The sequence below is a fragment of the Trichosurus vulpecula genome, chromosome 3, assembly GCF_011100635.1.
Source record: "Trichosurus vulpecula isolate mTriVul1 chromosome 3, mTriVul1.pri, whole genome shotgun sequence".
Taxonomy (NCBI): domain Eukaryota; kingdom Metazoa; phylum Chordata; class Mammalia; order Diprotodontia; family Phalangeridae; genus Trichosurus; species Trichosurus vulpecula.
The window spans coordinates 16,146,512-16,169,178 of record NC_050575.1 but is presented as its reverse complement, the minus strand read 5'-3'; the positions used below and the strand labels follow the sequence as shown (position 1 = coordinate 16,169,178).

The 22,667-nt window shown below is 40.5% G+C and overlaps 1 protein-coding gene across 1 annotated transcript; it reads left to right on the top strand.

Annotated features, from left to right (window-relative positions):
- The first annotated feature begins 230 nt into the window (after positions 1–230).
- On the top strand, positions 231–21,685 carry LOC118841955. The gene is made up of 5 exons (XM_036749686.1): positions 231–397; positions 1,026–1,093; positions 2,080–2,133; positions 15,250–15,300; positions 21,140–21,685. The coding sequence occupies exons 1-5, from the start codon at positions 316–318 to the stop codon at positions 21,683–21,685; spliced, it is 801 nt and encodes a 266-aa protein (XP_036605581.1). The 5' UTR covers positions 231–315.
- Positions 21,686–22,667: the final 982 nt, after the last annotated feature.

The following is a 22,667-nucleotide window of genomic DNA, read 5'->3' as shown; positions in this document are numbered from 1 at the left end:
TGGTCTTTTCTTAGACCTTGGTAACCCTAGGGCCTGGCTCACAACAGGGCTTACTAAATGTTTGTTGGATGCGACTGGATTGGTCAGTCCTAGCTAGGGCCCTTAATTGCCAAGCGTGGCTGAGCTCTCACACCTGGCCCTTCTTATCCTCCTATTATCTCTGCCTAAGTCCCACCTGTTCTCATCTGGGGAGGGGGAGGATTAAGGGAGAAAGAGAAGAGCAAAGGCGAGAGGAGAGGGTAAAAAGGAGGAGACTCTAGAAGAGGGCGAGGAGGGGGTAGATTTCAGGACAGCACCTTTAGGGACGCTGGCCTGATGATGGAGGGGACAGCTGAGGGCAGGAGAAAGAAGAGGAGGCCAGGATGCTACAGGAGAGTTTGGAGGCCACCTGGCCCAGGTAGCTGAGCTTGGAGGAGTGTGGTGTCTATGTGGGCAAAGACATCTTCACTCCCTCACACCCCTTGCCCCAAGGGCTAGATGTAAATAGAAACCTCCTCTTATCTCATCCTTCCCAATTTGGGAGGAGTGGGAGAGGGGAGGAGGCTTGAATTTGGCTTTCCAGTCCAAGAAGAAGCTCTGCTTGAATGATCAAGAAATTCCCCCTTAGACACTAGATAATCTTTGAGGTCCTCTTCCATCTCTAGGTCATCTGAATGTACGTAGATGTATGTGTTTGCCTGACTGAACAGAGGCAAACTCTGCTTTCCTCCTGAAAATAACCAAGGAGCTGTATGTAGTCTTCCTCTCCCTTTCTCCCTTCCTCCAACAAGCCAGGTGAACCTAGCTCCCTCCCATCGCCCACTTTCTAATTATCCATTGTATAAGGTTACTTCACAGCTGTCCAAAGGATCATTCCTCTAATCTTGGGGAAATTTTGAATCCAATATTGGCCACCAAAATAAAGTCGATAATAAATATCCTGTTTGTCCACTCTGGATGGTATCCCACATATCCCTTCACCAGCTCTGTTATGCCTGGGAGGTGCCCATGTGCTTTGCTATGTTTTTGCTTTTCTCCATTGGCAGACATACGCGATCTGATGGATTCAGATAAAAGCCCAGATTTTGTGGAGAAATTGGCTTACAAATACAAGGTAAAAACATTCTTTTCTGAGGTGGTGGGGGTTTTTTTGGTATCAGTGCCAGTCTTCATATAATTGTATATAAATGTAGAGATGAGAGGGACATTGGAGGTCATCAAATGCAACCCTTCAGTTTACAGATGAGGAAACAGACTTGGAGGGTTTGAGTGACTTGCCCAGGATCACACAGTCTGTTAGAATTGGAGGTGGGATTTGAATCATGATTTTGGAAATCTTTTCTTTCTCTGCTGGTCTTTAAAGTAGGAGTTAACTTTGCAGCAAATGTGAATTGTGCCATCCCTGCACCGCCCCGCCCCGCCCCCTCCACATTATTTTGAAACCTTGCTTAGTTCCGTTTAGAGAACCAGTCACCAGACCCAATTTAGACATACTGATTTCTAGTCTTGTTGTTACACATTTCTCCATTATGTAGCCCTGCCCCATTTAAAGCATGAGGTGTCATGGTTGCTTTTGGTTTGGCCCAGGAAAAATGAAATGGTATTCACTAGATTCTGTTTTAAAATGCGAAGCTATAAGATGCTGCTACCTTTGAAAAAGATCATTTTTAATACTCACTATTGGAACCACAAAGAAGTAACATAACAATAGCATTACAGTGTTTCAACCAAATCAGTACTTTGGAAACCATTTTAAAGAAAAGCAAAATTCATATTTCCATAATTATTAGAACACCTAAAGAATTTATTAGAAGGAAAAGTGTGTCTAGTCCAACGGGTCTTAACCTGAGGTCCATAAACTTTTTTTTTTTGGTGAGGGAGGGTAATGCTATTTAAATGTAATTAGTTTCCTTTTCATTTCCTTTTATACATTTAAAAATATTCTAAGAAGGGGTCCATAGAGTTCACCAGACTGCCAGAGAGGACATGACACCAACAAGGTGAAGAACCCCTGATCTGGTCTGTAGTGGCCAGACTGATCAATCAAGTGTTTGTTTAAGTTTTAGTTGAATTTTATAAACTTCTCTTTTTCTTTTAAAGCAAAAATGCAAAATCGAGTCAAGTACTGATTCTGAATCTGAGACCAATACGGAGGTAATGTCCTTGTCTTGACTGTCTCGTCCACAGCTCACAGCTCTTTTCCTCTTTTTGTGTTATGCTGGCCAGAAGATTTTTCTCTGACTCCCTAATTCCTTCTCTTTCATCATATAAAGGAGCAGAATGGCTCTTTTTTTTTGTTTGTTTGTTTCTAGTGCTCTGATATTTAAACTGTCATAAACTTCTTTGTTTTTCTACTTTTGCAAATAAATGTTATTCCCATCTCCTCCTTTCTCATAGCTTTTCTTATAATCTACTGTGTGTTTTCCTTTCTCTTCATAGGCATCTAGTAGCTTTTGTCTCCCCCACTATCTTATTTTTGTTTTGACTTTTGGTCTAGACATGTGTTTCACCCACACAGCTTGCTACCTACCATAGTAGTTCTGCAAATGTTCTGAAAGTCATAGTCTTAGTTGTCTGGGGCAATGAGAGGTTAAGTGACTTCTTCCATTTTCTCCTAGAAAGTTTATATTCTTAATAAAATTACCTTTGACTTACAGTTCCACGAATGAGGATGATCCACATGATAAATCCCTAGAGTTTCCTCAAACCCCACTTTAGAAACTAATTCACATAGTAATATTTTCATGGATAGACCATGGGCCATTCATGTGTAGGCTGGAGTTAATTCTGCATGTGGATAAATAAAGAGCTTCTGTGGGAAAGGAAACCAGTTACACATGACTGAGTCAAGCTTTCAGAGTTCCAATAAACCTACTGTTTTCTTGTAGGTGGAGGTGAGAGTGGAAGGCAAGTTAGAACAAGTGTACTCATGCGTGGAGGTTTAGCATACCTGTTGTTAAGGTGTGATTGCATAGGGACTCACAGATTTGGGGAGGTCTGAGGGATGTGTAAACTAAGTGAAGGTGTTCCTAACTTTAGTCGTTTGTTGGGTTAGAAGATATCTAGCTTGCCCTCTGTTATCCCCTCGCTTCCATCTGCCAGATAGCATTTAAAAATAGAAATACTCGATATTGTCCAGAGTTTCACTTAGAAATAAAGGAAAAGGTTCATTATTCTTTGCAATTGCTTTGAAAATATTTACATGTTACACAAATGAGTTATTTTTCTGCACAAACATTAAACGTTTTTTAAGTTTTTACTTTTTGACTGAGAAATTTAATAACTTGCTTAACTGGTCACATGGGCTATATTAATACGCTAACCTTTTGACATTTGTTATATAATATGTGGTCATATTGTACAATAATCCTTTCCACCACCATTTCTGCTCTTGTTGTCTTCCTTTTAGTTCTCTGAAGGTTGCTAATCTTCTGTTGCTTGGATTATCTACTGGATAAGGATAAGAAATGTTCTCAATTTAGTTCTTGAAAAGGCCTAGTCTAGGTTTGCCCTACTGACACCAGGTCTCTTAATGCTTTGAATCTTCAGTTAAAGATAACTGTTTGCATGAAATATATATGATTTGTAAAAGCTCAATTAACCTTCTATTAACACAAACATGTTTGTGGGTCTCTCTGAAATATTTTTTTCCTTCTGAGTATTTACCTGGATTTTGTTGGCATTATTCATATTTATGGAGCACCCCTTCTGGGCCCACATATGCTTTTCCCACTCAAACTTGCACTTTAAGGTTGAGGTCCCCTAAAGATGTGGCTGCTCCCTAAGTACTCTTCACATTGTGGCTTCTGAGCCCCCGCTGCTGTGCTTTCCATTAGCATTCAGCCAATAGAATCAATTACTTTTATCTTTTTAAAAATTGTGAACTTAACAGATACCTCCAAAAAAGCTCATTTCCACAAAACAACACAAAAAGGTATTCTATATGAAACTCTATTTCATTCTAAACAAGCAAAAAAAAAATTCTAATAAGTTTAACCCCTTACTTTTCAAAATGCCCTGCTTATCTGTGCTTACTGAACTTCCTTCTTCACTCCTTTGTACTTTTAAAAATGTTTCAACGTTCTTTCTCTTTTTTTCTTTTCTTCTTTTTTTTGGTATCATCAATGCTACTGTCCTTCCCCCTCACTTCTAATCATTCCATCTTTAACCAAACAACAACAAAAAACCAAAACCTTGTAACAAATAAGCATAGTCAAACAAAATGTCCACAGAGTGGTCATGTCAAAAAAGTGTTTTTCCCTTTGCTCCTTGGGTTCATTGCCTCTCTATTAGGATATGGATAGCACGCATTGTAGGGCTTCTGGAGGAGAGGTGTTGGCCCTCACTTTGATCAGAATTCTCAAGTCTTTCAGAGCTGTTTTTCTTCACAACATTGATGTCTTTGCATAAATTGTTCTTCTGGTTCTGCTCACTTCACTTAGCACCAGTTCCTACTTCTCCCTTATCTCTGCAATAATCTCTTCATTTCTTTTTTTTTTCCGGTAGAGCGGGGAGGGCAGGGTAATTGGGGTTAAGTGACTTGCCCAAGGTCACACAGCTAGTACATGTGTCAAGTGTCTGAGGTTGGATTTGAACTCAGGTCCTCCTGACTCCAGGGCCGGTGCTTTACTCACTGCGCCACCTAGCTGTCCCTCTTTTTTCATTTCTTATGGCACAATAATGTTCCATTGTATTCACATGTCACAATTTATTCAGCTATTCTCCTATTGGTGGCCATGTACTTTAGTTTCCATTTCTTTTCTTTTAATTCCCCTTTCTCAATTAGGAAGTTTGTTTTGCTTGTAACTATTCTCTCACTGGTTTTATTCTCCCTTTTGTCCCCTCCCTCCTTTTCTGTCCCTTGCCTATTTTCCTGTTAGGTTTGATTGATTTCTACACCACACCATGCATGGGTGTATTATTCAACCTTCCTTTGTCTGTTTCAGAGAAGAGTGAAGTTCATCTGATGCCTCCTTCCCACATCTCTTCTTCATGTTTGTATATTCTCTTTCTCAGACACCCCAATTATAAGAAATAATAAGTTCTACCCCCTTCTTCCAGAGTATTCCTTTTACCCTTTCTTCTCTTTCCTCTTTTAAAACCTCAATAATAGAACATATCCATTCCCACATTCTCTGTTTTCCTTTTGACACCATTAAAGTTCTGAAGGAATGCTTGGTTTTTTTCTCCTCATTTGAATGTTAGCTTTTCAACCTCTTACAGTATCTTCCAGTAGTTCAGATAAATTAATCTCTCTAGGTTTCTGTTAAGGCTTGTGTTTGCATTTCAAAGTTCCTATAAAAGCTCTAGTCTTTTTTATCTGGGCAAAAGTCACTTAACCTCTGTTTGCCTCAGTTTCCTCATCTGTAAAATGAGCTGGAGCAGGAAATGCCAAGAAAACACCAAATGGGGTCATGAAGAGTCAGACGTGACTGAAAAATGACTGAACAGAGAATGTAGTCTATTTCATTAAGATCCAGTTTCCCCTGTAGAACTATACTCAGTATTACAGAACAAGTTATTCTCAATTATAAACCTAGTTTTTCACTTTCAGCATATTGTATTGCTAGATCTCTTCTCGCTTTAGCAGGAGTTGCCAGGTTTTGTGTGAATCCTGATATGGTTTCTTGGTACTTGAGCTCTTTTTTTCTGGCTACTGCAGTATTTTTTTATAATGTGGAATCTCTGGATTTTGGCTATGACATTCTTGGGACTTTTGTTTTTAGAGTTTATTTTAGAAAATGATTGGTAAGTTCTTTTCTAATTTCACTTTGCCTTCTGGCTCTAATGTATCATGACAGTTTTTATTTATGATTTCTTGGAATATAATGTCCAATTTTCTTTTAAATATCATTGTTTTTAGAGATTCCAGTGATTTTTAATATGTTTATTCTTGGCCTGTTTTTCAGGTCAGTTATGCTTGAAAGCATATACTTTACATTTAAATTTTTTTTTCCATCTTTTGGATTCTCTCTCTCTCCTCATAGAGTCATTGATTTCTCTTTGGTCTATTGTAATTTTCAGGAAAATTCACACTTGGGTAAGGGTTACCACTTCCTGTTCTAAGCCATTTATTTCCCTTCCAAGAACTTCTAGAGCTTCTATTTCATATTTTCTCTTGTTGCATTTTTTTCCTCAGATATTCATGAAGTCCTTGTGGAAAATCTATTTTTTCCTTCATTTCTATTTGCAGTTGTTGCGGAGTTTCTTGGTCAGATTTGGGGCTTCTCTGAAATGATTGCAATTTTTTTTGGCCTTTTAGAGGGAAATAACATTGTTTTTAAATGAGTTTTTAATTGTTATTTGTTTTTATATCACTATAATTTCCTTTAGTATTCCTACCCTTACCAGAGAGCTATCCTATATAACACATAACATTTTTAAAGACAAAAAAAGGTAAAAAGAAGAAAAGAGAAGAGGGAGGAAATAGGCATAATTAATCAATAAAATAAAAAAAAAATCTGAAAATATGTGCACTGTTCCACACTCATGGACCTCCCACCTCTACAAAATGGGGTGGGGTAGAAAGGTCTAGGTGGCTCAGTGGTCCTGGAGTCAGGAAGACCCAAGTTAAGATCCAGTACCTGACACATACTGGCTGTGTGACCCTGGGCAAGTCATTTAACCTCTGTTTGCTTCGACTTCCTCATCTGTAGGATGGGCATAGTTACAGCACCTACCACCCAGGATGGTTGTAAGGATCAAATGAGACAACATATAGTGCTTAGCAAAGTACTTGGCACACAGTAAGTGCTACATAAATGTCAATAGTTATTATTGTATCTTTCAAGCCATTCTTGTTTTTTATGATATTGAAATACTCACTTTTGATTGTGTGTGTGTATGTGTGGTTCTTTCTGGTTATATTCTTGTAATGACTGTGCATATTTTCTTGTGTCTGCTTTTTTCACTCTGCATCAATTCATATAAATCTTTCCATGCTTCTCCGTATCCATCGCACACATCATTTTTTATAGCACAGTAATGTTCTATTCCATTCATGTACCACAATTTGTTTAAACCATTCCTCAATGGACAGGTACACGTGTTGTTTCCAATTCTTTGCTGTCACAAAAAATGCTGCTATAAATATTCTGTATATGTGGGGATTTTCTTCTTATCAATGGCCTCTTTGGGGCACAAACCTAGCAGTGGAATCTTTGGGCCAAAGGGTGTGGACGTGTTAGTCACTTTATTTGAGTTTTCCAAAATGGTTGTTCTGATTTACAGCTCTACCAACAATGCACCTGTGTGCCTATCTTCCCACAGTCCTTCAACAGTGACTATTCCCATAGGTCTTTTCTCATCTTTGTCAATTTGTAGGGTACGATTTGCATTTCTCTTATCGGTATTTTTTTTAGCATTCTTTCATACGGTTGTTACTAGTTTGCAATTCTTCTTTTGAGAATCATTTTGTTCCTATCTTTTGACCACTTATCTATAAGTATCCTTTGACCACTTATTATTTGTCTTTATCTCCTATTATTCATCTCTTCAACTTTAATTCCTGAAATGGGGCTATTTGCCAGGGCCAGGCTTTACAAACTACAGTGTTTTGGGGTGAGATAATCGATCCTTTTTGTTCTTGCTTTATCTTACTTGGAGTGAGGCCTCCCCTGAATCTTAGTGGGTCAGAGTGCTGGATCTTCAGGGCCCACGACAGCCTTTCAGGACAGAAGGCATAGAGGCCCTGGATCTGATCTGAGCACTGTCGTGCCTAGACTGGTTGCTATCATGCCTGATGAATTTCCAGGCCTGGACTGTGGGTTTTTGACTACTGTGGGTCTTCTTGAAGGGTGTCCTCCACTCTCACTGTCTCCAGATACAGAACTATGCAAGCTTCACTTGTCTTTGTTCTGTTCTACTAGGAAGCTAAGGGTCTGACCATGCTGGTACTGACTCCGTCTTCTATCGCCTGTGAGCTTTCTATGCAGTTCCGAGGTAGAAGAAATCGCCCGCTATAGTTCCCAATTGAATTTCTTGATCATTATCTTGTGGTGAGACTTTTAGGTTTTTGTTTGAGTGAGTATGTAGGAGCTGGTCTGCCTGCCATATTGGCTAGAAATGCCACGCTTAAAAAGGCATTTATTCTGATAGCACAGCAACAATAAAAAGCAAGGACAAGACAAAATATTTTTCCCGTGAACCCAAGGCACACTCTTCCACCAATACACGTAGCGTCTGTTGAGGAGAATGGGAACAAACTTAGGAAATATGTAACCGAGGTGACTTGAACCGGCTTCACAAGTTCTCCACAGAGAGTGGTATCTTGACTGGCTAGGCTGGGCCACCTCACTGGTAAGCTTGGCCAGCTCCTCAAAGTGTGCAGCATGGTACATCTCAGCTAGATGGGCCAATCTGCTTGGGCCTACCCACTTCCTTGTCTGGGTCGCTCTGTTGCTAGGACAGGCAGTTCTCCACTCAGCTGGGCTTGTTCCTTAAAGGTATCTATAGTCTCTCTCTACCACTTTTGGTGAGGTTATGTTGTGCCCTTTCAGAAACAGACCAAGTCCCATCTGTGCCACTCTGGGGGTTAGTTCATTAGCCTATCCAAATCATCTCAAAGTTATTGGTAAAACTTCAAAGTTAACATATCTATGTCATCCCAAAGTTATCTGCACTTTTTGATGTTCTGCTGGTCTAGAGCTGTGGAGGTTTGGAATTGTTCTGGAATTTATATATCACAGGACCAGAACCCTGACAGCAGTGCCCAGAGGGCCTCTGCTGATTCTGCACATATTATCAGATGTGAATTTTTGTTTAATGTATAATACAATTTGTAAATTATGCTCCTTTGATCTTTGGGACAGTTTGTATATGACCTTCAGATTCCCCTTTACAATTTTATTTATAGCTATTCCCCCTTTATGCTGGCTACTTATAAACTTACCATACTGACTAGAAGGGTGGTAGTCAGGAGGGCCGGAACAAGATGCAATTTTAACACAACCTTCCAGTCAACAAACAGGTAGCTGTGCAGAAAGTTAGCCTCTCTTTTTCTTTGAATACCCTTTTGTTTTTAGGGCTGAGTCACCTCTGTAGAGACCTCACTCTAACTTATGGCAACCAGCTAGTAAATTTCCTAAATCTTTGTGCAGCTCTATGATTCAGGGTTCTCCATTTTTAAAAAACTCTCAGTTTCTCCTATTGGTCTTATTCAACTGAACATCTGGGAAACAAAATACTGAAGCAATCTGTATATTAACAACAATCCAGCTTCCAGCCTTACCATTCCACCAAAATTGCTCTTTCTAATGATCTCTCAGTAGCCAAATCCAGTCTTTTCTCAATCCCCATTCTCCTTGATCTTTCTGCAGACTGATGTTGTTGATCTTTTTGTCCTCCTTGATACCCTCTTCTCTCTTGGTTTCTGGGATGCCACTCTCTCCTGGTTATCATCCTACCTATGTGACCACTCCTTCTCAGTCTCCTCTGTTGGATCCTCTTTCAGATCATACCCTCTAACCATAGCTGTCCCTCAAGCTTTTGTCCTAGGCCCTTTTTCCTTCTCCCTCTATATTACTTTACTAGGGGGTGCCATCAGCTCCTATAGATTTAATCACCATCTCTATGCTGAATGATTCTCAAATCTACCTGTCCTGCCTTGAACTCTCTTATCTCCAACTAAACTATTTTCAGACATCCTGAATTGGAAGTTCAGTAGCCATCTTAAACTTAATATGTCCAAAACATATAACATATAATTTTCTTTCCCCCAAAACCTCCCTTCCTCCCCCCTCCCTATTCCTATAGAGAGCAAGGCAACACCATGCTCTCTGTCCTTCAGGCTCTGCTGCTCTGCAGACTAGTGTGTTGGTAAGCAAGTTAGTTCAACAAGTGCCTTGAATAGTTTGGCTTTTGTTCCCTTTGAGTAATTCATTGAGCCTTACTGGGTGCTAAGCCCCAGGCCCAAACCCCTATTAGGTGTAAAACCTTAGTGGGTGTGGATTGGCAACTAAGGTGGGGCCCAAGGTGGGGCTAACTCCAGGGAGGGCCTAGTTTACAGGTCTGGGACAGCAGAGGCTCTTAGACCACATGGGTTTAAGTCACCTCTTTGTGACAATTCTAGGTCACGTGGGTGAGTCGCATGCGTGACTCACCCCCGACGCTGAAAAAGATAAAAAAACCAGAGGTTGGCTCTCTGTTCCTTGGAGCTCTCTTACCCACAGCCGTGGTGGCACGCGTGACTGGGTCAGCCCTTGTTCTGAGCTCCCAGGCTGAACCTAGATGTTGGTAACTATGAATTGTATTGGGTCTGTCTGTTTGTAGTTTGTTTAAGGGCTCTGGGGATGGTGTTGATGAGGAGACTCCGGGCAGCTGTAGCTAAGGAGCCCTCCAGCTTGTAAACCTATATGTTGAGACTTTGTTGAACTCTGGTAACTATGTATTGGGATTTGCATCAGACAAGGTCTGTCTGTTGATGTTTGTAATTTGTTTGTATTTTATTCTGAAGTTCAGGGTGCTGGATTCTTCCCCTGAACTAAGTGAATGATATTTGTATGCTGAATTAAAGTAAGCTTGTCAACCCCTTCACCTTGCTTTCCTTAGTTAAGCAGATCAAAAGAACCTGTGCTGTTGGCAGCTTTCTGGGTGCTGGCTGTGGGTGGATCTTACACCCCCACAGAAGCTGCTAGCTGGATTGTTGAAACAACTAGCTACTCAAAGTCTTATATCTTATGTGCCATTGAGCATTATGATCTGAAAACTTAAAAATCTGAAAGGGGCTTACCCTTATGCCAACATAGTTGTCCATAATATATACTCAGATATGTATGTATATATACATACACATACATACATACACACACATATATGTTTTTGTAGTTCTCTACCTTATTTTTTCTTCTCTGTCATGTCATAGAAGTATTTTTCATGTTTATTATTTCTTATGGCCTAACATTTCATTACATTTGTATGCCATAATCTGTTCAGCCATTCCCTAAACATTAGACGTATAGGTGGTTTCCAGCATTTCTATATTGCAAAAAAAAAAAATTAGGAATGCGTTGGTATAGATATATAGGTTTGTAACAGCATTGCTGGGGTACACTGGTCATTCTACCACTGACCAAAGGGTATGAATGATTTTGTAGTTGTTGTTTATGTAATTCCAAATTGCTTTCCAAAAAATTTGGATTATTGATTGAATCTATTATGAATTTATATTATCTAACTTCAGTTGGCTTCTAACTGCTGTACAGGAATTTTTTGTTTTTGCTTTTTGACAGGGCAATTGGGGTTAAGTGACTTGCCCAAGGTCACACAGCTAGTGCATGTCTCAAGTGTCTGAGGCCAGATTTGAACTTGGGTCCACCTGACTCCAGGGTCAGTGCTCTGCTCACTGTGCCACCTAGCTGCCCCTGCAGGAATTCTTTTATTCTTGATTGATTATTACATTTTCCCCATAGTGACTATTCCATACCTTTCTTCTCAAATCCCTAAAGTTTCCTAACCTCTCAGCATGGGACTTTGATTCCTTTTTTGTGAGGCTATTAGGCATGAGCTCATCTTCCCTACTGTTGTGGTTCAGTCATTTTTCAGTCATGTTCAACTCTTTGTGACCCCGTTTAGGGTTTTCTTGGCAAAGATACTGAAGTAGTTTGCCATTTTCTTCTCCAGCTCGTCTTAGCTGATGAGGAAACTGAGACAAACAGGATTAAGTGACTTGCCCAGGGTCACACAGCTAGCAAGTGTCTGAGACCGGATTTGAACTCAGGAAGAGTCTTCCTGACTCCAGGCCCAGCAGCACTACCTAGCTGCCCATTGCCCCTACTGGGCATTTCAAAACCCTGTATGTTTCATCATCTCGGTTTTTTTTTAGGGTCAGAGGATAAACCTGGCCCTTCTTCTTTCCAGGGTCCCCTTTGGGTCCTTTATCATATTCTGTCCTGTTTTGTTCATATCTCGGGGCAGTTTGCTCCCTCTGTCATTCCTATCTCTCTTACCTTCAACCCCTCCCTATATAGTAGCTCCTTTCCTAATGCCCACAGATGTGGTAAGGTCTCTGTCATCATCAAAATAACCTCTATCCATCTCCCCAGGCTTTCCTTTCATATATCTCCATTTTACTACTAAAAAAACTTCAGCTGCCCCTACTTCCTCTCCATCTACTCACTTCTCAGCCCCTTAAATCTGACCCTAAGACTCTCCTGAAGCTTGTTTATCGAGCAACCTCTGCTGCTCAATCCAATGGTCTTTTCTTAGTACTCACCCTGCTTGGCTTTGCCGCATCGACCCTCTCCTCGTCCTGAGTAGTCTGTCCTGTCTCGTGGCTCTTCTCCTGCTTAACTGAATCTTTCCAGTCTCCTTTGCTGGTTTATTCTCATCCTCCCACCCTTCAGCCTGCTAGTAATAATGGTGATGGTGATGATGATGGTGATGATGGTAGCGTTTATCTAGCGCTTTAAGGTTTGCAAAGTGCTTTACAAATGTGATCTCATTCTATTCTTACAACAACCCTGGGAGGTAGTGCTATTAATATCTCCCTTTTATAAATGAGAAAACTGAGACAAATAGAAGTTAAATGACTTACCCAGAGTCATACAGCTTGTGTTTGAGGCCAGGTTTGAACTCAGGTCTTCCTTACTCCAGGTCCTGTGATTTATCACTGTGCCACCTAGCTGCCTCTAGGTATGCTTGAAGGTTCTCTCCTGGGTTCTCCTTCCTCCTCTCTCTCCCTCTCCCTCTTTCTCCCTCTTCCTCTCTTTCCCCCTTCCTTCTCTCCCTTCTGTCCCTTCCCCTCTCCTTCCCCCCTCTCTTTCTCCCTCTCTCCTCTTTCGTCTTTCCTCTTTTTTCTTTCTCCTTCCCTTCCTTCCTCCCTCTTTCCCTCTTTCTTTCCCTCCCTCTTTCCCTCCTTCCCTCCATCTCTTTCTCTCCCTTTTTTCCTCTCCCTCTCTTTCTTTCCCGGTCTCCTTTCCCTCTCTCCCTTCCTCATTCTCTCCCTCCCTCCGTCTCTCCTGCTTTTCTCTCCCTTTCTTCCTTCCTCTTTCCCTCTCTCCCTTCCTCTGTTCTTCTTTCCTTCCTTCCCTTCTTCTTCTCTCTCATTCTTTCCCTTCCTCTCTCTTTCCTTCTCTCCCTCTCTTTCTCCTTCTCTGCTTTCTTTGCTTTCTCCCTCTCTTTCTCCTTCTCTCCTTCCTTCGCTTTCTCCCTCTCTTCCTTTCTCTCTCCCTGCCTATCTCACTCTCTTTTTTTCCTTCTCCATTCTCTCATCTGCTTCTAAGTGTTCAGTTGTCTCCTTCATGCAGATGAATTTCAAATCTGAGCCTTAATTTCTCTCCTGATCTCCAGTCCCACATCCTCACCTGCCTATGGGACATTTCTATCTGTATAATCCTGTTTGCCCTTCAAACTCAGCGTATCTCAAACTGAACTTGTTCGTATTCTTCCCTCCTGCTCCCTCCTCATCCCTCTTCTTTTCCAGTCTTCCTTGCCAAGGGTACCACCATCTTCCGAGTCACTAAAGTGCTTTATTTTTAACTTGAGTGTCATCTTGCATTCTTCCTTCTTTCTCCCCCTCCCAGTCGGGTGCCAGATCCTGTTCTGTCTCCACACTGTGCCTCATAGGTATGTTTCTTTCTCTCTCTCATACTGTCAGCACCTCATTCAGGCATTATTACCACCTCCCTGGACTCTTTCTAGTAGCTTCCAGTTTCCTTGCCACCAGACTCTCCCCTTTCAGTACTTTTTTTTTTGCACAATAGCCAACATCATCTTCCTAAGGAACAGGCCTGCCTATGCTACTCTTTTACTTAAAAGTCTTCAATGGCTCTCTGATTGCCTCTAGGATAAAATGTCAGTTATGATTATCATCACTGTTGTTATAAAGGCCCTCTGAGGTAAGTCTCAGATCATTGCTTTAGGTTAAAGTAGGAGTAATTTAATTTCTTTGTACTTAAGGTGAATTAATTAAATTAGCTTTACACTTTCATTACCTAGCAAGAGACGTGGTAAACATTTAATAAACCAACAAATGATTTAATTAAGTAGTTAAAATATTTCTATGCATGTTGGAAATAGGAAGTAGAAAACACTGGAATATACATTTCTTTTTTTTCATTATGAAATGGAAATAAGTAAACAAGTTTGTTTTTTTTAATTTACAAGAAGAACATTCATTCTACAGAGAGGACTCTGGTCTTTTCATCAATAAGTCCTATAAGAAAAGAACTTTATCCTTTTGTCTCAGGAGCATAAGACAAAACATTCTACATAGCAGCACATAGTATTAGTCCCAGATGCCCTGACTCTAAATACAATGTTCTTTCCACTATTCTATCACAGGATTCACTAATATTTTATTTAGTTATTTTATTACCAGGGAAAACTGGCTCCAAAGCCAGAAAAATACAGGCTCAAATCCTGCCTTTTGCTCAGGCTGATGGTTTGACTCTGGGCAAATCACTTAACTTCTTTGTTCTCTGGGCCACTCCATAAGACTATAGGTTGCTTCAAAGTTACCAGTCCACACTAGTGGAGAGAATTTCCTCACCTGGGAGTTCCTGGTACCAATAAAACCCCAGGTCCAGTCTCTTTCCTTATTTTATTACCAGAGAATACAGAGTGGCATGAGCCATGTCTGGTGGACATCGTCAGAAGTGGTACCATGTGAGAGAAACAAGAATGAGCTGAGTGAATACTGAGTTTCCCCAAGTCTGCATACTTTCTTGTTCTAGTTCACAAATAGCTATACACATCCTTCCACATTGGGGCGGGGGGGTTAGGGGAGCAGCGCCCCTATGATCTGGAAAATCCACATACAATTTTTTGGCCCTCTCTTTGTACCAGAGAAAAAGTCTGAATTTTTTCTTTTTCTTTTATGGGGTCTTGATAGCATTAAAAGATAAAATATATTGATATTATACAATCCTACAGATATATTTTATGCATTTCTGAGTTTCTAAACTTTTTCTGTGTCATCTGCTGGCCTTCACATGTCATCTGTGGCTTTTTGCAGAGCTTTTTGCAGAGCAAAACTTCCCCAAAATTCTCATTTAATTTCTTATGCCAAGTTGCAATACAGCAAAATCGCAATAGGGTTGTGATGTACAAGGGATAACTGTCATTCTAAAAATTTGGTGACCTTTTCCTTTGGTATAACTCTGGGAGCTAATTCTAGAGCATTTAAGATAAATAAAAATACGTTTTCTTTCTGTCTAGAAATTTGCGAAATTAGATGATAAGAGTGCTTAGAATGAATTGTAATCACAGAAAACATGTTTAAAAAGGAAATAAACTGTGGACTTTGTTTGTAATTGGAGCTTTTCCCCACAGGGCACCTTCACACGAGGATTCTCTAAAAAAGCAAGTGACATGAAACTTCAAGTAGGTTTGTGTGGGTGATAAAGTTTTATTCCTCCCGGTTCCCATGTCCTTCCACTATGTATGTGTTTGTGTTCTTGTACTTGTGTGTCTCAGTAAGTGTGCCTATCGTGGCTCCCCCTGGTCCAATGGACCCAAACAGTGGTGATTAATGGATCTTTGTTAACCTAGGAAGAGGTGTGGAGTAGAGGATCCCCAGGATATGTCTTTACTTCTATTTCGTTCTTGGAAAAAACCATGATGTTTTCAGGTGACACAACACAAACAGCCAATGTGTTGGATGATGTAATGGGTATCCAGAAAGAACTTGATAGTCTGGAACAGTGAAATGAATCTAAGAAGATAACATTTAATAGGGATAAATATAAAGTCCTATACTTGGGTTTATGAAGCCATCTACCCTGGTGGCAGCATGGGCAAGTTTTGGGTAGGCAATTGTTCAGGCGAAAAAAGATCTGAGTTTTCTCTTAGTATGAGTTGAAATCCTGAGGGTGGCATGGCAGCCAGTAAAGCTAATGAGATCATAGGCTACGTTAATGGAACATGGTGGTCGGAACAAAGGAAGTTATGGTCCTGCTACTCTATCCTGGGTAGACCCCAGTAATGAGTGACACCATATTATTGGAAAGTCATTGACATGAAGGAGCATGTCTGGAAGAGGCAACCAGGATGGTGAGAACTAGAAACTATGTCATATAAAGGATCGGTTGAAAGATCTAGGGATATTAGATTGGGGTAGAGAAGACTTGGGGAGTGGTGGTAGAAGGGGGACATTCAAATAGTTGAAAGGCTGCCATGGAGAAGAGGAATCTGTTCTACTTGACCTCAGAGGACAGAACTAGAAACTATGGATGGACATTGTTAAAATTTCAACTTGAAGAGTAATTTCCTAACAATTAGAATTATCCAAAGGCATCCTTCTAAGGCAGTGAACTCCCCATCACTGGTAATGTCTAAGTGGAGGCTAGAAGATTACTTTCCAGGGGTGACGTGGGTGAGACTTTTCCCATTTCAGATAAAGGTTGGATTAGGCAACAGTTGAGGCCCATTCCAACTCTGAGTATCTTTGATTTTAAACATGAAGTCCCAAAGATATGGACAAGGGGGAGTGTCTCTACCTAGAGAACTCGACTCTTGGGAGATCTCAATTAAGCCACTTTTCTAATGCTTTATTATAAAGCTACCTTGTGGTGTTTTCTTTTTGACAATATTTTCAATGAAGTAAAAAAAAAAATAAAAATCCACCTTCCTGAACCATGGCTGATCAAAGGCAGGACAGGCGTAGCTGCATCCGAGAAGCATTCAGTGTTATCAACACCAGGGCTGGTATCAAGAAGAGGCAAAGGAAAATGCTCCATCGTTTCAAGGTGCTGCTCCTACTGCTTAAAATCCTTTCCTCTCTGGGTGAAAGTGGGGCTCTGTGTGGGTAGGGTTGAACTGGGGGGAGGGCAGTGGTATATGAGAATAGAGAGGTGGGACTGGAACTAGAAACCCCTGAATTCTGAAGATCAGAGTCTTCCTGGAAGAATTGCCCTAGGTAATTTTTGCTTCCTTCCTTACAAGTTTTTTCTCTTTCAAAATCTTGTGAGGATTTCCAGCCCCAAGTGCTTATGATATACCAAGGAATTATTTCTTTGTTGCTTGTAATTCCTTTACTTCCTTATTCCTTTCATTTAAAAAAAAAAGAAAAAATATCTAGATTTCTTGACAGTGTGATGCGGCGGAAAGAACACTGGGTTACTAGTTAAGAGATCTGCATTCTGTTCCTTACCCCGCTGGGTGACCTTGACCAAATCACATATTGTCTTTGAGCTTCTCATTCCAGACCTCTAAGGAGGTTGACCCAGGCTATTTCTAAGGTCACTTTTGTCTCTGAAAGTCCATGATTCATAGAATTCTAAAATTCTCTGATACTGAGGATGAGATCAGACCATAGTGTCTTCCTCCTTGGAATCCTGTCCAGCTTCAGTACAGATAGATACTTATTTTTAAATCTCTTCAGAGTATCAAATAGATGTTTATTTTTAAGTCTGTCCAAGTGTACCATAGTGCTCCCACCTAAAACTTTGTTTTCTGGACATATGGTACTTTGGTTTAAGTTTCTGGATCTCTAGGGAATTCTTTGTCAAAGATTTCCCTCCTTCCTCTAGGGCTCACAAGTCCCTAAGATACTTTTCTCTAATTACCCTGAGTTGCCCCATCTTTTGTGGATCCCTAAGCACCACAGGGAATTGTATGGGAGGTAGCCAGCCATTCCCTGATCTCCCTCTCCTTTTGTGGGCCCTGGCTTATGCAGAACTAGTTTTGAGTACTAAGGTACTGGATATCTTTCTTGATAGTAAAGAGTTTTCAAGCCTCTTTTTTTCCAGGGCGATCACAAAAAGAATCGCATGGAATTTGCAGAAGGTATCATCAGAGAGGTGGGTTGACTTAGATCTAAAAAACCAACAGCATCTTAGGGTATTTACTCTGAGTATTAGTGATATGGTCTCGTTTTAGTTTGAGATAATTAGAAACATAGCCGGATAAGAAATGGCAATGTTAATGGAAAAGATTATTTGGCTTTCTCTAATGGTTCCCTCCTCTTGTCATCCCAGGCAAATTTTGGAAGAACTTAATCTGATGGTTGGAATATAAGTTTGGAAGCCCTAGGTAAAGATAAGGCAAGGCCCAGCATGGGGTGCAAAGGCCTTCTCAGGGCCTGAGTCTTCTCATCTATGAAATGAGGTTCTTAGATTAGAAGAACTCTTTCCATTCTAAAATTTTATGATGATTTTTCTAGCCCAAGATTTATACCCCTATCATCTATTTTCCTCTCTGTTTTCTGAGCATCTTGTCTCCCAGAATGTTCCTTTGTAGCTATATCCTCCATTTGGATGAAACACTTTCCAAATGTCTCAATGCTATGAGACTCACAGAAGAGCAAAGCAGCGGCAGGAGAACCTTTAGGTGTTAGAAGTCAAAACTAGGAGAAGACAGAGGTTCATGCACGGTACATCAGAATCACTGCGGTCTTGCCTCCAGACCTCTTCCACCTACAAGGAGAACGGTGCCTGACCACAGACTGCCTCACTTGGAGTCAGTCAAGGTCAGAGGCCAGTTGCCTTTCCCACCCACGGCATTTTCCACAGCATCCTGGGTCCTGGTCTTGTCTTTTCTTCCCTCCTCATTCTAAGGTTCCCTTGCAGGACTTTCCAGCAGCCTCCTTTCCCCAACAGGAAGAGGCTTGCCAAGCCTTCTGTTCTCTGGCTGTAGCTTTCCGAAGAGTCTGCCCTTGCTTGTCTCTGAGAGGTCCCGCAGTGTTTACTTTCTGCAAGTGTACGGGGAGGATACGATCAAGGGGATGACAAGTAGCTTCATGCGCTTTGGCAGCTAGAGGGAGAACAGAACTCCTTTTGATCTATGGCTACACCTGGTTGCTATGGAAACTGTATCTGGAGCACCAGACGGATGCTCTGATGCTCCTGGCGTTGTTGATACATTTTGAAGAAATCTCATTTTGGGAAATAACCTGACAGTATTTTTTTTAATAAAAAAAGAGACATAGCTAATACGGTATGTTGTGGTTCAGAATGTACAGAATCCACAATTGTGCCAAAAATTAGCTCAGCTACTTTGGAGAAAGAAAATATCAGATACTATAATTAATGTAAGGAGATGTGAAATTTTGAGCTATGGATTAGGTATAAGTACTTGTTTACATGATCAAAATCCAATGAATGAATTAGATTTTTAGATGTCTCTTTGTACTAAGAATCTCTTCCCTTCCCATTTTGAGTTAAAGCAGTGCTATTCACATGTGACCAGTTTCTAGACTTAACTAGACCTGTAGGTTACTGATGGTCTCTATTTGTTTTGTAGGAAGATGACTTTAGGCACCATTCTATATCAACTTAGATCAGGGGTGGGGAACCGGTGGCCTCGAGGCCTCACGTGACCCTCTAGGTCCTCAAATGCGGCTGTTTGACTGAATACAAACTTCACAGAACAAATGAAGCCACATGAGGCCTTGAGGCTGCAGGTTCTTCACCCCGACTTAGATTAATTCTACCAATCCTAGTTTTTTAATTTGTCAATCGTCAATGGTTTAATTATGCTTAAAGACATTTCCACTTTGTCTTGCTTTGAATATAATGCATCATCGGAGCTCTACAAATTCATCTGTCCATAGGTGGGTGCACACGTAGACTGACAGATGGAACATAACATATGATACACATATAAGCTAGACCATCTATGTTGATGCTATGGTATTAAACCTGTTGGTTTATTTCTCTTTCTTCACTCGGGGGGCTCTTATACCAAACGATATTCTTAAAAATCTCAACAACTAGCCTTGAGAGCAAATGTTAATACAATATAAATGCTTGTAGGCTCAATAAAAGGCCATTTTTTGTGCTGTTAACAAAATTAACCAATTAGCCAATTACATGGGATGTAGTGTTTCTTTTGAGTCCACCAAACTGTATAATAATACAGCACAGTATGACCCAAATAAAGAAAAGGTAAAGAAGAATAAATAGAAAATTACAGTATTTATGTGAAAGTAATGGAAAAGGAAAAAGACAACTAGCAAGTCATCCATAGTCGGGCCCATGAGGCCATGTTATACTGCCATCTCCTGGTTAGGGGTGGCAAGGAAATTTTTTTCCCCCTACTTAATAGTATTTTATTTTTTCCAATTTCAATTTATTTTTTCCATTTACTTTTATAAGATTTTGAGTTCTATTTTTTTTCTCCCTCCCTCCTTCCTCTATCCCCTCCCTAAAATGGCAAGCAATCTGATATAGGCTATAGGTGTACAATCATATTAAACATGTTTCCTCGTTAGTCATGTTGTGAAAGAAGAATCAGAACTAAAGGCAAAGCAAAAAAAGCAAAAAGAGAAAGTAGTCTGCTTTGATCTGCATTCAGACTCCCTAGTTCTTTGTCTGGATGTGGACAGCAGTTTCTATCATGAGCCTTTTGGAATCATCTTAGATCATTGTATTGCTGAGAAGAGCCAAGTCTATCAAAGCCTGGTTATCGCACAATGTTGTTGTTAATGTGTACCATGTTTGAGGAGATTAAAAAAAAATCATCCTGAGTACGGGTCTCATTCATGTACCATTACTTCTCTAACCCAACAGATCCTGAATTTAGGCAAAGGCCATAAAGCAAACCATTAAATTTGAGAGTAGATCCCAGGCACAATCTGCTAAACTGACAACGTGCCAGACGTTTATGAGTTGAACATTCATTACCATTTCAACTTTTTAAACTCTTGGCATTTCCTCGATTTATTTTCCTTCTTCCATGTATCATGAAAGTGGCTCTTCTTATAAATACCTCCCCCTACAGTGAATAGAGCACCGGCCCTGGAATCAGGAGGACCTGCATTCAAATCCGGCTTCACACACTTGATACGCTTACTAGCTGTGTGACCTTGGGCAAGTTACTTAACCCTAATTGCCCTGCCTTCCCCCCTGCACAAAAAAAAAAAAGAAATACCTCCCCCTAGATCTGTGAAGGAAACAAGTTATAAGAAATCTAAGCGTCCCATCTCCACAAAAAGATGGTGGACTTGACGTGTGCCCTGTTTTGAACTGATGTAGTGAGAAACAAATGCATGGTTGGCATTTGGCCCTACCACAGGTTAAACTGTGCCAACTATATTCAGATCACTTAGGCTTCCCTGGTGATATTCAGTTTTGATCTAATGCAATTTTTAACTATATAGGCAAGACTGATGCAAAAAGTTGACCAAGTCAACAATGAGGGAAGAAACTATTTGTGCCTATGAAATAAAAATTTTGGTGTGTCTAGAGACTACTGACTTTTAAAAATAATTTTGTTGTCATAGTTTTTAGATCCTTATGATGGAGACTCTGAAGATATACCGAATCTTTCAGACTATAGTTTGAATAATTGTTCCCTTGGGGACATGAGCTTCAGTGGAGTTTCAAATTCACTGAACTCACATATCCCAGAAGAGGTTGCTATTGAAGACTCCACCTTTCTGAAAAGTCCAGAACTTGCCAAATCTACCAGCTGGACCTCTCCAGCATTAGAAACAAATGACGTGTACATGCAGCCAATGAGTGAAGTGAAATTGCCGGTAGGGATCATCAGTCAATCGAGACTTTCAGAGCCATCTGAATTGCCTGTGGATGCTAGAATAATTCCTGAGGTGCAGGGGCCGAGGTTAGAACATTCCTGGTTCATGAATATTGATCCTCCTAAACCTGTAAGACACTCGGAAAACATAGCAAGAGTGCCCTTGCAGCCTGCCAGGCTCATGTATGATAAGGACATTAAGTTGTATAAACCACCACTGTTCAAGAGAAAACTGGAACTACCACATTCAGAGTGTGGAAAAATTAAAAGAAAGAAACAGCATACAACATAAGCTAAGGTAAGTTGCTTTCTCTCATTCAGTGAATTCTAAAGCAGTTTAGGGAAACGTGATTAGGTGATTCACATCTGATTCTTTCAGAAAGTCATAGAAGCAAGTTGCTCCATGATGGATTTAACATGCTTTGCTTGAGTTTTTAGAGTGACTTTTAAAACCATGTTGTCATAATTCCCTGTGGATTCATTTTCATTTGGCTTGCTCTGAGTCAGATATTCTGTTGATGCTGCCTATGCACGAACAGTTTCACGTGTGTGTGTGTGTGTATACATAGGCAGAAATTTACATACATAAATAAATACACACATTATGTATGTTTTGTGCATGAGACACACACCTAAAACTATATGCGTATGTGTTTGAAGCAGCATAGTATAGTAAAGAGAAAGCCATCCCCAGAGCCAGAAAGACCCAAGTTTGAATCTTGCCTCTGATATATACTGGCTGCAGGACCCTGGGCAAATCACTTAACCTCTCAAAAGTTGGTAGACACCTCTTAGAGAGTAAGATGTTGCAGAGAAGGTGCAGTCCTGCATTGGTAGAGGGCTTCTTTATCCAGGAGTTCCTTATGTGATGCTCTCACAGGCCTTGTCCCTAGCCCTATGTGTAAATATGAGATAGTATATGTTACATATGGACGTTTGTGGGTGTGTTCAGTAAAAAGGGTACTGGATTTGAAGTCAGAGGATTTGAGCTAACATCTTGATTCTGTGTGACTGGACAACCTTCCTCCTCTGCAAAATGGAATCTCTGAAGTCCTTTTTGACTCTAAATGTGTATTCCCCTCTGTCTCTAGATGAATGATTTGTATTACATAATTCTTCATTGAAATCCTCCTTTGGCACTTTATGGCTGTGCAGAGATGACTCCGGGCTCTGGAGAGCTTGGCTTGTAACAGCTGAGGACCAGCCCAGCTGAGTGCAAAGTAGAGAGTTTGTCACTAGAAGGTGGGCCATGAGGTACAGAATTTTTTGGCCCC

Bases quoted from the DNA above. Each gene is read 5' to 3' on its own strand.
- LOC118841955 (XM_036749686.1), top strand. From the start codon at position 316: ATGATGGAGGGGACAGCTGAGGGCAGGAGAAAGAAGAGGAGGCCAGGA. The intron at 398-1,025 runs GTAGCTGAGCTT...CTCCATTGGCAG, and splicing joins TTGGAGGCCACCTGGCCCAG to ACATACGCGATCTGATGGAT. The intron at 15,301-21,139 runs GTAGGTTTGTGT...TTGTTGTCATAG, and splicing joins CAAGTGACATGAAACTTCAA to TTTTTAGATCCTTATGATGG.